At 38.1% G+C, this 14,854-nt stretch overlaps 1 protein-coding gene across 2 annotated transcripts in view; it reads left to right on the top strand.

Moving 5' to 3' along the window:
* Nucleotides 1-5,041: 5,041 nt before the first annotated feature.
* LOC115794669 (complement C4-B-like) overlaps nt 5,042-14,854 on the top strand; it is a 28,062-nt gene continuing 18,249 nt past the window's right edge. For both annotated transcript variants that reach the window (XM_030750288.1, XM_030750287.1), the window contains exons 1-24: nt 5,042-5,178; nt 5,666-5,855; nt 5,956-6,133; nt 6,238-6,308; nt 6,394-6,482; nt 6,560-6,642; nt 6,743-6,830; nt 7,262-7,379; nt 7,475-7,616; nt 8,045-8,157; nt 8,252-8,407; nt 8,491-8,658; nt 8,751-8,942; nt 9,755-9,898; nt 10,005-10,128; nt 10,756-10,827; nt 10,926-11,138; nt 11,236-11,347; nt 11,444-11,514; nt 11,607-11,746; nt 11,851-12,066; nt 12,155-12,206; nt 12,288-12,377; nt 12,465-12,671. In XM_030750288.1, the coding sequence (XP_030606148.1) occupies nt 5,114-5,178; nt 5,666-5,855; nt 5,956-6,133; nt 6,238-6,308; nt 6,394-6,482; nt 6,560-6,642; nt 6,743-6,830; nt 7,262-7,379; nt 7,475-7,616; nt 8,045-8,157; nt 8,252-8,407; nt 8,491-8,658; nt 8,751-8,942; nt 9,755-9,898; nt 10,005-10,128; nt 10,756-10,827; nt 10,926-11,138; nt 11,236-11,347; nt 11,444-11,514; nt 11,607-11,746; nt 11,851-12,066; nt 12,155-12,206; nt 12,288-12,377; nt 12,465-12,671 (3,094 nt within the window). In that variant the 5' untranslated portion in view covers nt 5,042-5,113. The remainder of the gene's footprint in view (nt 5,179-5,665; nt 5,856-5,955; nt 6,134-6,237; nt 6,309-6,393; nt 6,483-6,559; nt 6,643-6,742; nt 6,831-7,261; nt 7,380-7,474; nt 7,617-8,044; nt 8,158-8,251; nt 8,408-8,490; nt 8,659-8,750; nt 8,943-9,754; nt 9,899-10,004; nt 10,129-10,755; nt 10,828-10,925; nt 11,139-11,235; nt 11,348-11,443; nt 11,515-11,606; nt 11,747-11,850; nt 12,067-12,154; nt 12,207-12,287; nt 12,378-12,464; nt 12,672-14,854) is intronic.

The following is a 14,854-nucleotide window of genomic DNA, read 5'->3' as shown; positions in this document are numbered from 1 at the left end:
ACAGATAGGAACTTCAGCCCAGAACACTACACAATCCTCAGCTGTAATGCCCGACACAATCAGTCAAGATCTCCAGGTATGTTTAAAATATCATGTGTCTTTGTGTTTGTTTTGTATTATAAGTTGTGAACTTTAAGTAATTCTTTTTATATTGTCTTCCAGAAGAAAACATGATACTAATTCAGGAAAACGTGACATGGAATGAAGCTCTGAGTTATTGCAGGATGCACCAATTTTGATCTTGTGGACATTATCACCAAACACATACAGGACAAGGTTCCTGAAAAAGCAAGGAATGGCACGTCATCTGATATTTGGCTGAGTTTACACTACACCTGTCAATTAAATTTTTGGTTCTGGACTAGGTGAACCTTTAGCTATTACCAGAACTGGTTACCAGAGCCTGACGTGGATTGTGACTGTGCTGTTAGCAGTGCGAGTGAGGCCACTGAGAGGCAGCAGTGGGTAGGATGCCCCAGACTGAGAAAGTGAATTTTATCTGCAGCACATGAGCTGAATGAATGAGGGCTAGCGCCACTTCAAATCACTAAGATGTTGAAGCTTTCATCATGCTATATGAAAAAAATATATATATATATATTTGTCCTATATTTATATGTGCACTTCTTGGTTTAACATTTATGACATGTTTTCGGCAATTATAACATCAAGCCAGAGAACTTTGAGTGACTGATCCTGATTGTTTTAATGCTAATTTATGACCTCATACCTCTGTTGAAATACAGCTGCCTCCTCTATTGTTCAGACTGAATTTCATTAAATATGAAAACATTTTGTGGCGTGTAGGAGTGCACATTCACAGTCATGGGCAGCGGGAGAAATGTGGGAAAATTGATCTTCTATGTGTCTTTCAGTGGGGTGGGGGTGTACTATTTACATGCTGACCCCCTTGGTTGGGGCCCCACGTTTGTCTTTTCTGGACAGAGCCAGTATGGCCCCGATCCAGACTGCCTGCTGCACTCACTGACCTGACCTTCACTAGCCACTCAGAAGACCTGTGTTACAGACATTCGCCCTCCTGCTGGTACCCTTGAGCAATCGATAAATTGTGAGAGCAGGAAGCCTTATTTGATATGGAAAACTGTATATAAATGATATCAATTGTAGAATCACTGTTGAGGTCTGACTGTTTTAGCTGCTTTCAGAGAGGTTGTTTCAGAATGTTATCATTTGTGTATGTTTACTTTTTATTATGCTTGATACAACTGTCCTTATTTTTTTTTAAATAAATAAATAACGACTCAAAATACTTGCATTAATATTCTTCATTAACTCATAAATGTTAGAGAGTATGCTCCTTAAGATAGCCAATGAGATGATGTGAAGAATGACACAACACAGGAAATATAAATATAATATATGCTTAATGTTATCATTTATTATAAGTGCTGTCTGTTAAAAAGCTCAGTGATATCAGGCATACACCAAGGTGAGTAGCTGATCCACAGACTCAGAGTAAACTATGCATCCATTTGCAAATACTAAATTGCTGAACACCTTACTGTAATTTTAGCAGTAGTTTAATATAATAAGTTATAAGTTTTCTTAGTATATGAGAAAATTTGCATTGTGGATTTCAATACCTCCATGAAGTCAGTAAATACCAGAATCCACAGCTTGAAATTTACTGCTGAATTTTTATAATAGCTTTTGCATCCAAAATGAGAGTCTTGTCACTTCTCAATTACTACGGACCATTACACGAGTGCATCACATCTTTTCCCTGAATATCCATTGGTCAATGAGCCTCCCATCAGTTCAATGTTAATGTCCCATTGGGTGCAGTCAGTCGGGCAGTCTGTGGACTACTCCCTCACCTCCTTTTCTCACCCTCATCTCCTCTTGTGTGCTGTCCAGCTGGCTGTGACCCCTGACCTTTTGCCCTCACTCCTGACCTCTGGCAACATTCCCACGCCACACCCTTTTGTGCACATCTCTCCATGCTAAAGGAGTGGTCACTCCCTCTGAATTTTAAGAGATTATGGTGAGACATCATTCATTTCCACTGTGGTCAGTGTATTGCAACCTAATTTGGCCTAATCCCAAATCAAGTAGGAGATGTGACAAAACCAAAAACTTACATGTTAATCAGAGTGTGTAGAATACAGAGCAAAAAATATATCTATTAATCCCTCCTTTTATAATAATGTATACAATAGGTAATTTAGTCTAAAAAACATGTATATTATGTTAATTGAATATAAAATAGCAACAAAACAAGGCAACTAAACGATACAATCTCAGCAACACAGTGCAAGATTTACGAAAAAATTCACCCATAGATATAGTCAGCAAACACACTTCATTTTTGGCCATATTTTTTGATATTCATACTAGAAAAAATAAACAATTTTTTAACTTCACGTCTCAGTACCTGCCTTTGACACTCCTGTCTTTCCACTCTCTCCATTCCTTCTCTGAGTGTGCAGCCCTCTGCAGATCCCTCCCTTCTGTCACTTTCACAGTTAATTGTAGAAAAGGAGATTTTCTCCATTGAGGCCCAGTCTCTTAGGTAACCCCACTCCTGCATGAAATGAGATGGATAGAAGGGAAGAGACAGAGAGGGGGACAAGGACAGGCAAAACGAACAAGAAGCAGTAGAGGATGGATGCAGAGGAGAGTGGGCTTAGCAATATTTATTTTTTTAAAAAGTCAGAAAGTAATAAAGAGCAACTTAATCTTTCATGTACAGAGGAACAGACAATTCATAGCAGCATCTCTGGGACTACAGTTACTACATTGTTGATGGTGCATGATGTAAGTATTGGAATAATTTACTTTTTCAATTGTGTATATGCATTAATTCACTAATTATTCTGAATCATAGAAAAAAAATAACTGGAATTGTTTGAAAGACAATATGGATAATTAAAAAAAAACATTTGCTAGTACAGCACATGTATAATCTTTTTATAAAACTGCTACTCTTGGTTTATATGTTAATATCATAGAAGTTTCTGCACTTGTTCCATCCACCGCAGGGCTGAATCATAGGCCTAAAGGCTGCTGCTGCTGCTGCTGCTGCTCAACACAAATTTGACTGTGAGTCTGGTGTTGATTGTCCAAACGCAATTCTTGTATTTCTCCTCTAATCCAGGAGTTGTGGATGGACATCATGCTCCCAACTCTCATTCACTCCCCTCCCCTGCAATAATACAGAGATCAACAGAGGAATTAACTGAACGTTATGAAACTGTGTGTTAAGACTTGACTTCATGATGACTGCTCTCCAAGGCAGCAAAGGCCTGTCCTGGGTTACAGTCCATATCTTGAAATCACGACATAAATAGTGTGACAAAATGAAAATAAGTGATGAGCCGTGAGAAGTGTTTTGACTTTAATTTAAAAAAAAAGTTTTCTCAATTCAAAATCACTTTAGTTCATTTCAATGTGAATGTAAGCAAATACAATACTGCATCAATAATAAATTTGAATTGTTTATTAAAAATGTAAACTTCTTATACATTCACTTACTGTATAATATTTGTGTATTTAAAGTTTAAAATTATCTATTTGCCATAACAATGTTGAATATTATGATGTGCATTGCTGTACTTAGGCAAGAAATGTGAATGAACTGCTCTCATTTCATCTTTTATTAAACTGTTTCAGACATCATCTCTCTGTCTTTGTCATTATTAACAGTGCTACCAACTTTGCAAGATCAGATCATAAATTTGGCATTTTTAAAAAAAATGTGATTAATCAATTCATTAATGAACACACAAATAAGGATTATGTGCAGTATGTGTTTATTAAGCAGCTTTAGTAACTATAAAAAAGAAATTAGACATACTCTCTGACTTCCATCCATCCATTCACTTCCGCTCATCCTGTTCAGGGTCATGGGGGGGCTGGAGCCTATCCTAGCTGTCATAGGGCAAGAGGCAGGGTACACCCTGAACAGGTCGCCAGCCTGTCACAGGACCAACACAGAGAGACAAACAACCTTTCACACTCACGCTCTCATCCACACCTATGGGCAATTTAGCGTAGCCAATTAACCTAACCCCAGTAAGTGCATGTCTTTGGGATGTGGGAGGAAACCCATGCAAGCACGAGGAGAACATGCAAACTCCACACAGAGAGAGGGAGAGGCCTGGGCCAAGGTGGAATTGAACCCAGACCTTTCAGATGTTATTCTAACTGTGAGACAGCAGTGCTAACCACTGCACCACCGTGCTGCGTACTCTCTCTTTCTGTAACTAAGAAGAACGATTAATTTGAGCGATATGAGGGAACTCTGGCTCAAACTGACCGATGAGAAGTTGCTTACACAACTGAAAACCAACCTAAACACTTTCCGGGCTACCAGCTGGACAGCACACAAGGGTGAGAAAAGGAGGTGAGGGAGTAGTCCAATGTGACTGCACCCAATGGGACATTAACATTGAACTGATGGGAGGCTCATTGACCAATGGATATTCAGGGAAAAGATGTGATGCACTCGTGTAATGGTCCGTAGTAATTGAGAAGTGACAAGACTCTCATTTTGGATGCAAAAGCTATTATAAAAATTCAGCAGTAAATTTCAAGCTGTGGATTCTGGTATTTACTGACTTCATGGAGGTATTGAAATCCACAATGCAAATTTTCTCATATACTAAGAAAACTTATAACTTATTATATTAAACTACTGCTAAAATTACAGTAAGGTGTTCAGCAATTTAGTATTTGCAAATGGATGCATAGTTTACTCTGAGTCTGTGGATCAGCTACTCACCTTGGTGTATGCCTGATATCACTGAGTTTTTTAACAGACAGCAATTATAATAAATGATAACATTAAGCATATATTATATTTATATTTCCTGTGTTGTGTCATTCTTCACATCATCTCATTGGCTATCTTAAGGAGCATACTCTCTAACATTTATGAGTTAATGAAGAATATTAATGCAAGTATTTTGAGTCGTTATTTATTTATTTAAAAAAAAAAAAAAGGTTTTTCAGCTGGAGAAAAAAAAAAAAAAAACAGAGGGAGGGCCATTTATAAGATCCAAAGATTGAGAAATACAGGGGTGGGTGACTTACAAAACCTCTGCTAATCTAAAGCCTGTGTCAGAGCAGGTAAAGAAAGCAAAGGTGCACGATGAACTGCCACATGTTTTTGATACTGCTCCTGATTTGGACCGTGGAGTGTTCAACGGGAAACAGGTAAATCTGATAAGAACTAAATGCACTGCAATGTTTCTCAAACTGTGGGGTGTGCCCTACTGGTGGGACGCAGGCTCGTGACAGGTGGGGTACGAGCAACCTGGGAGAACAGTCATGCAGAACAAAAAGTTTAAAATTGGATTAATTCTCACAACAAGGAAATGTTAGCAGGTACGTTAGCACTAGCAAAACGCCACTGTCGCCGTCTTCTATGTACATAGAGCCAAAGTGCTGCCACTCCCTCCCCCTTCGTCTACCGAAGTGGGGCATGAAAGAAAATTTGAGATCCACTGGTTTAATGTGATATCTGCTCATTTGTGATTTCTGACTTTATAACATTCTAAATAAACTGAATATATTATCATTCTTATAAAAGCTGCCCAAGACTCAACTTGACGTAATGTTATAGGTGGAACATGCACCACTTCAAATCAGTAGTGGATTAATGGAGGATACAGTGAGCACTATTTTCCATTTTTGTGTGCAGATTCATCATCTCAGCTCCGAATGTGTTTCATGTGGGTGTTAATGAGAGAGTGTTTGTCCAGATGGGAGGACGTCACCTTAACAAACCTGTTACTCTGTACCTGGAACATGAGACTTTGAATACTGCTTTGTCTGAGAAGAAAACTGTTATGTGTACTGAAGAAGAGAAGAACAAAATAGTTAAGCTCAAGGTATGCAAACTTCACCACACAAACAAAAAGCAAATAATAAAGACAGAACTGAGATGTCACTGCCCCAGTTACCCTAACTTTATCATTTTCATCTTTACAGTTAAACATGGAAATGTTGTCCAGATTGCCTCAAATCCCTTCTTACGTTATGCTAGTGGCAGAGAGCCAGTCTTTCGCAATTGCCTTAAACAGGAAGAGTACAAGGGTTCTGGTTTCACAGCACAGAGGCTACATCTTCATTCAGACAGATCAGCCAATTTACAACCCAACACAGAGAGGTAAAAACAAAGTGGAAAAAAAAAGAGAAATTCTACAGCCTGTACCTAACAGTGAATACTTTTTAAGCCATTTTATGTTCATTTTGTTCTTGCTGTTCTTTTAGTGAAGTACAGGATCTTCGCTCTTGACCATACAATGAGGCCTTGTGAAGAACCCATCCAGATATCAGTAATTGTGAGTTACATTTATTCATTTATATATTTTCTTTGAAAGATTTTCCTGCTTTCTTGTATTTTGTGTTTTGGTCATTCTGTGACAGAATGCTGCTGGAAACAGAATACTGAAAATCATGAAGATTGCAAGGGGAGGAATCCTTCAAGATTCATTCCCCATCCCTGATGTCTCTGAGTATGTGACAACAAAATTCCAATGAAAGTGAAAATCTCTAGAAACTTCAACGCTTACTGTATGTTTTGTTTGTAAAGAATGGGAACGTGGAACATTACAGCTCACTATAATGGCGATGAAGCAAATGCTGCCTTCAGAGAGTTCAATGTCCAGAAATTTGGTAAGTTAATTCAAACTGATTCATACAGTTTGCATCTTTCTTAAAATTCACAGAAAGTTACTGTTTACTCTGAGAACCTGTTTACTGTTACAAACTCTAGTTTTACCAAGCTTTGACGTGAACATCGCAATGGGTCAAAGATATATTTTGTTGAATGATGAAGAGCTTCAGTTCACCATCTCAGCAATGTAAGTGCTGATAATCTTCCTAATAAAATATCTCTGCTACTTATTAATCTTTATAAATTTTAATAAAACAAAATGCAAACCTGGGCCTGTGGCATTGTGGTTGTTTTGCTAACATATTAGCAGTGTCCTTATAAGCATTAGGATATGTTTACTTTTAATAAATGCCAACAGTCGAATGAGACCCCCTTTTCAAACACTCATACAGAGAAAAAACAAACAGCTGATGGGATTGGGCCTCTGATCTTCCATAATTATTTCATATAGATTAAACATAACATTCTCATAATAAATAATTTAACAAATTTAAATTCAGCTATGTATTATGCTTACTGCTTGGGCCAGACTGTTTGGCGAATACTGCAAATAAGCTAGTCCTAGGATTGTCTCAAGTGTTTTTTTCAGGCTTTCCAGTTAACAGTTATTTTCTTTAGGTACACATATGGTGAAAAGGTTAAAGGGGCTTATCACTGCCAGTTTGGAGTTGTAAAAAAAGATGGCTCTGGTGGCCAGGAAATGACCTTTATTAAGAGACTAGAGCTGACTGGTTCGGTGAGCAAATAGATAATCCATCCAAAATTCCTAATGCAGATAATTCTGCATCTCTTTATTGTTTCATGTGTTGAAAATTTTTGTGTTTCTTGCAGGTTCAGGATGGAAATGCAAACACTTCTCTTCAGTTAAATGAGATCAAATTGAGACTTCAGAGCCAGCTGAACAAAACCCTCTCTGACATGCAGAAACATGGAGAACGACTCTTTCTGAGAGTGTTTGTCACCAACATACAAAGTAAAGGACATATTTACATCCATCAATTTTTAAAATGTATTTGTGTTTTTTGTTATTTCATTATTAATCATAGAGGTCTGTGATAATAGAGAATATTTCATTAAACATGTAAACAACATGGTTTTATATAGAAATATGTACTTAGCACAGTATCGCCAAATTTATACTGTAATCTACAGAATTTCTGGAGATGATCTAATTCTTACTTTTAGTGAGTTAAAAGTTCTGATATCTACTGATATTCTTTGTAGGTTTACAGAGGCATATGCATATATCCATCCATGTTACAGTATACTGAAACATTAACAAACAGAACTTGCACTACAATATTAATAAAATGCTAATACAGTTATATTAATAAAACTATGGGAAATATTAATGTGACTTTTCATTACTACTGATACTAACGTGTACATTTTCTGGCCTAGGTGGTGAAATACAAGAGGCAGAAGTTTACCTGCAAATTTTCTCCCACAAATACATGATAGACCTCTCTCGAACTCGATCTCATTTTATTCCTGGATATCCACTGGATGTGGTGGTATGCCTAAAACTAATACATGGGTATAGTAATACAAAGTATTGTAATGATCTTTCATACTTTCGTAAAAGAATTTTTATTGTTGCTTGTATAGGTGCTCGTGCGTCTCCCTGATGGCTCTCCAGCAGCTGGTGTGTCAGTAAATATTAATATACCAGCATCTTCACTGTCTTGGAAAGGCACCACTGATCAAGAGGGGGCGCTGTTTAATACCTTCAATATTGTTGCTGATGCTGACATTACAGTTGAAGTTAGTATCCCCAAACTCATTTAAAGGTGCTATCAAACTGATTTGATTTCAGTTTTAACTGTTTCCACCTCTGCCTCCAACAGGTTTCTTCAAATGACGTGCAAGAGAGAAAAATAATACGGCGTGCTTCCTCTCGACATGGCAGCTACCTTTACATGACTTTTACCAGCAGGATTTACTCTGTGAATGAATTATTTACCATAACATTCAACACCATCAAGAGCCCAACCAGTGGATCTCTACACTACATGGTCAGAAATATCTGAATAAACACAACATGGTGTGTTCTCAAATAGAAACAACATTTGTCTTGATTAAATACTTTTAAGTGTCTTTTTTGCAGGTCTTAAGCCGGGGAAGTCTAATAAAAGAGGGCTCACTCCAACTTGGTATAACTGTTAAACACAACCTGCTGATAACACCTGATATGGTTCCATCTTTTCGTGTGATTGGCTACTATCACAATGCTAACGATCAACTCATAGCTGACTCAGTGTGGGTAGATGTCAGGGACGAATGTGAGCTAAATGTCAAGGTAAGTAAACAGAACACCACGAGTAAAGTCTGTGTTTGAATCTGTTTATTCCTGTTGAGTTGGATTGTTTGTTATATTGTAAGTTCCATAAGTATTTGGACAATGATAGTTTGTGTGTAATTTTGGCTCTGTATATCAAAACAGTGGTTTTTAAATGAAACAATCAAGATGTGTCATACTTTTCTCTTCAAATAAAAATTTAGCATTGGTCTTTTAACAACAATTTTTTTTTATACATAATCCCCCATTTTAAGAAGCTCTGGTCAGTTGACTGCGAAGCAGTTTCGTGGCCACATGAGATCTGATCCCCTGTTATTTCATTAAAAACTGGGCAAATATAAGATCTGTATCTAAACCCAGTTGTTGAATCTGGATTGGTAGCTGTTCACTGGGACTCAAAATTAAGTCCAAAGAAATGCGGATACAAGTGAAGTTCATGAAATACTTTTAAAAGAAGTTGGAAATTTGCACTCCAATCAGATCTTGATTTTTGGATGTAAAATTTGACTTCATCCATCCATCCATCCATCCATCTATCCATCCATCCATCCATCCATCCATCCATCTATCCATCCATCCATCCATCTATCCATCCATCCTCTTATCCTGCTCAGGGTTGCATTCAAAATTTTTCAAAGACTATTAATTATCATTATCCAAATACTAAACTAATCAACATTTGCAAATGCTGCATTCAAATAAATTATATTTGTATGTATGCATATTGATATATTTCTTTTCTTTGGATTAACTGACTTGACCTTGACCAGACAAAAAATAAATCCTGAGATATCTTAAATGTCTTAATTTAGGTACAACTCAGAGATACACTTGAACCTAACAAACAGTTAGACATAGAATTTGATCTGCAAAGTCATAGAGCAAAAGTGGCTTTGCTGGCTGTGGATAAGGCCTTCTACGCTCTCAATGCTGATAATAAACTCACAGCCAAACAGGTTACAATCTCACACACTTCTTTTACACTCACTGTATTTTTGTAATTTAACCCATATTTTAAAGTTCTCTAGATAGTAAATCTAAGCTTTTCTTCTCACTTTTCAGGTGTTTTCCACTATGAACTCATATGATCTTGGCTGTTCCTATGGTGGAGGATCTGACTCAGCATCAGTTTTATTAGATGCTGGCTTGGCTGCTGTATCTAATGACCTGACTGTGCAGAGAAAGGGTAAGAGAAAACAAAACATTTTTCATCATTTAGTTACTATGAAATGATCATCTCATGGCCTTGAATTAATTGATTACAGTTTCATCTGTGAAGTTCAACACTTGTTATTTTGCTGGTTTTAAAATATCATATTACCATTGAAATTAAAATGCTAAATCGAAACAGTTTGTGTTTCGTAGTTGGTGTCAAGTAAAACTTAGGGAAGAGTTGTTTGTTGCTGTGGGTGGGTTGCAAAGTGGCCGACATACTAACCACTAATCTGCTTAGATATGATAAAGAAAAGATATTTTCAAGGGTGGGTTCACCAAGAAAACAAACAAGAAAACAAACAACCAATTCAAACCAATTCAAACAACCTTGTTGATTTCAACAAGGAGAGCTTGTTAAGAGAAATGAATATGAATATGATTTATTCAAAAGACATACAAATTAGCTATTTGGCGATTAGACTCCGAGACTCAAAGCAGAAGGGAATTCCAGTACAGATAGGAATCAAGGCATGATATCTACGAAATGCTGATCACAGACAACTATTGTGTTATTACTGTAAGTTGACACTTGCTGACACTAAGAAATGTTTTTTTTTAAGATATAAAAAATAATTTTCCTGTTACACTCCTATTCCAGAGCTTGGCTGTAATTCATCAACTGTGCGACAAAGACGCTCAGTGGACCTTGAACAGGAAATGATGACTTTAAGTAAGAAGATTCTGATATTAAAACTTTGGTCTGATAATATAAAAAAACCCCTCCTAATAGAACATGCTACAAACTGTGTCTTTTCTTTTCCAATTTAGAAATGAACTACACAGAGAAAAACCTGCAAGACTGCTGTGTTCACGGATTTTCTCGCATCACGATGGAACGAACTTGCCAGGAAAGAGCAGATCGGGTCCTTCTGGTGAAAAAAGATCAAACTTGTGCTGATGTCTTTTTAAAATGCTGCCTTGAAGTTGAACATCTAAGACAAGAAAAGATACGGGAAGAACTCCAGAAAGGATTTGGAAGGAGTGAGATGAAACTGTCATGCTGACATTTTAAAGATCTACCTGAGCAGCATTTAATAGCTGTAGCTTGGACTAAAAACTTATGTTATCTGTCTTTTAGGTGTAATCGCTGCTAGAATGGAAGCTGTCTTCCTGAACACTCCTAAGCATATCCGAAGATATTTTCCCCCAAGCTTTGCATTTGTGAATTTTGAGGTCACTGGCAAGAAAACGTAAGCAGTGAAAAATGAATTTTCAGTGTTTATTTCAAATTTAAATTTCTAGTTAAATACAGTAATTTGATTTGTCTTAATCAAAAACACTTTTAGCCATTCGTTGTACCTTCCTGATTCCATCACCACATGGGAGCTTCAGGTTGTCACTTTATCTCCATCTGCTGGTAATAATAACTCCCCGTGTAACAAATGTATCTCAGATTTTTCCGAGAGAGCTCGTTAACTGCAACTCCTTCTTACTCTGTGTTTCATTCAGGTTTCTGTGTTGTTAAGCCATTGGAGGTCAGAGCTTTTAAGAAGGCCTTTGTGTCTCTGAGACTGCCTTACTCTGTGAAAAAATATGAGCAACTTTCTGTTTCACCTGTGATCTACAACTACATTGAAACTACACTACAGGTGGAGAAACTTTAATACTGGCATTGAAAGGCACTGAAACAGTAACTACTGTGCAGGGGGAAAAATTATTTTTTCTCTCTCTTTGGACACCTACATGTATATAGGTGGGAGTGCGAATGGACCAAACTGAAGGACTTTGCTCTCCTGGTTCAGCTACCACTGGATCATATGTTAACATTACTCTTCAGCCACAGTCTTCTCAGTTTGTCTCCTTCTCTGCTGTCCCCATGAAAACTGGTTCAATACCCATCAAAATTCAGCTCTATGATATGGTGAATGACCAGGGAATAGATGCAATAGAAAAAAATTTGAATGTGCAGGTGAGTGAAAGTCATTAACTCTTTTATAATAATCTAAGAACCAAAAAAGGCATACTGTAAATTGGTGGTCTTTTATCTCATGTTGTAGACAGAAGGATTTGAAAAGAGAGAAGAAGAAACCAGAGTCCTTAAATTAGATGGTGAGTGGTTTAGTATTTCTCAGTGATATTTTAATGTCAGTTGTAATCATTATCCTTTGATACTCATCTCTGTCATGATAGGGAGGAGCACAAAGACCATCACTATTGATGGATCCTTACCGGATGACACCATCCCTGACTCCAGATCCAATATATTTGTTTCAGTTGAAGGTTGGCACTGTGACACACGGACATACAACTAACAGACTTCTGTAAATAACTAGCATCTTACCTTTTTACCTGGTTCTCTTCTAACAGGGAATGGATTTGGACATTCCTTTGCAAGAAAACTTCTTTCTCCTGAAAAGGTTGCTCAGATGATTAGATTGCCAACTGGATGTGTAGAGCAGACAATGTCAAAACTGGCTCCAACTGCTTTAGCTCTCCGCTACCTTGACTTGAGTAACCAGTGGTTTGACCTGCCGTCTAGTAGCAGAGATGATGCTCTCAACAAAATTGAGCATGGTAGGAACACACTGGAACAGAGACTTGCTTAAATAAGAGTTTTTTTCCTCATTTTTTTCATCTTGTCCTTCAGTTGAGGGCATGCATCCAAAAACCATCTGCAGCATATATATATTTGTACGGTTGTCCCCTCCAAATGTGACTGCACCCCAAAGCACCTCCCTTCTGCAACTATCTCCACCTGTCCAGACCATAATTGAAAACTATAAATAGGCTTAATAGTGATTTATTGTACTTGATGGGCTCTACATGGTTTTAGCATTATTAATTTTATTTCTGGTCAGCATGGTGGCACGGTGGTTAGTACTGCTACCTCATAGTTAGAATACCATCTGGAAGGCCTGGGTTCGATTCTACCTTGGCCTGGGCCTCTCTCTCTCTCTGTGTGGAGTCTGCATGTTCTCCCCGTGTCTGTATGGGTTTCCTCCAGGTACTCCGGTTTCCTCCCACAGTTCAAAGATATGCACCTTACTGGGGTTAAGTTAATTGGCCACTCTAAATTGTCCATAGGTGTGAATGTGGGTGGTTATCTGTCTTTCCGTGTTGGCCCTGCGACGAGCTGGCGACCTGTACAGGGTGTACCCTGTTTCACGCCCTATGTCAGTTGGGATAGGCAACCAGCCCCAGTTGATCACTGCTAGTGCCCGCAGATGAGGACGAGCATATGTCTATGAAGACGAGGCTTCTGATTTACTTTGGGAGCATGGGAAATCTCCAACACAGGCTTAAAATGCTGTGCAAATCTGTCAAGATCATATTTTTTCCTCTGAGATTCGAGTCGTGTATCCACATAAGCTGCTTGTATCGGTGAAGCAACTGCGAAAAAAAAATCTGAAAGTGCAAAAAAAAAAAACCTTGAATCTGAAAAGTAGTTTTGAATTTTTTCTTTTTTAGTTTCACATCTTTTTTTTTCAGTTGCAAAACTTTTTTTAATTTTCAAACTATTTTTTTTTTCAGTTGCAAAACTTTTTTTTTCCTGTTTAAATTTTTTTTTTCAGGTTCAAAATAATTTTTCAGTTTCAAAATTTTTTTTTTCGAACAAACTTTATGGCCCCAATTTAGCTCCATAGAATGTCAGGTTACATCGGTTCAGAGCGACTCTGCCGCTTTCTTGCGCACACGCACACAGCTGCCCAATGGCGCTCCCAGCTTAAACTCGGAGAGCGGAAAAATGATCAATCCACAAGGCTTTTAAATAAAATGACAAAAAAAGAAAAGAAAGGTCATTGTATCTGTAATTTCAGTTAGTTTTAGTTAGTTTTTCAAACTCACAATACGGGTTTAGTTAGTTATCGTTTTTTTCATTTTAATTGTAGTTTTTATTTTTTTTTTTAATTTATTTCAGTTAATGACAATGTTTTTTCAATTTCAGTTTTCTTTAACTATAATAACCCTGGTGATTTCAGAGAGGAGGCGAAGCTGCCTGTCAAGGTCAACCCTCATGTTCCACTACTGGCTGGCAGAAAAGGGTCTTGGTGGGGTTTTGTTGTGGTCCTCCTCTGATGGTGGTTCTTTCCTGTCCTGTCGAAGCACCTCCAACAGTTTGGCTAAGTTTGTCAAAACCTGGTGCCATCTATAGCACATCTAGAGCGCGGCGTTACAGCCTGACAAGATGTGTTGGAGGCTTGCATTGGGAGCATTCCAGAGCAAGAAGCACTCCTCAATGTTCCCGAACCACTGGTAAAGTTTCTGCGAACAGGGAAACAGATCGAATGTGGAGCGAATAAGGAAGCTGAGACTTGCCTGTGGCATCTTCCACAGTTCAGACCAACTGATGTTCTGGTTGACAACCCCTCCACAGGTTGTCTAGCTTCCTTGTCATCCTTGTGGCAAAGCCTTGATCTTATAGCATCTCCTTCCTCTCTATGTGGTCGACCTTAGACCAAAACTGTGACGCCTTCCCCCATCCAGGCCCTGATCTCCCTGCCTGGACAGTGCCAGTTATCTCTTGGTGTTGCAGCCTACTGATAGCTCAGTCCACCTCGGTTTAAGCATTCCTCTTCCAGCCAGTAGGAACCGTGCCATTTGCATTCCTTACTGACCGATCAGTGGATTCCCTGAGCTCGAGAATCAACCTGGTTTTCTCTTGCAAATATCCAAGTCTGAGGGAGTTCAGTGGCAGTTGCATCGTGTTTGTTCCGAAGAATCCCGTTTCTGAGAAGCACAGTGGCAGTTCCAACAAC

The sequence above is a fragment of the Archocentrus centrarchus genome, chromosome 16, assembly GCF_007364275.1.
Source record: "Archocentrus centrarchus isolate MPI-CPG fArcCen1 chromosome 16, fArcCen1, whole genome shotgun sequence".
Lineage (NCBI taxonomy): Eukaryota > Metazoa > Chordata > Actinopteri > Cichliformes > Cichlidae > Archocentrus > Archocentrus centrarchus.
This window is presented reverse-complemented; position numbering and strand designations above follow the sequence as displayed.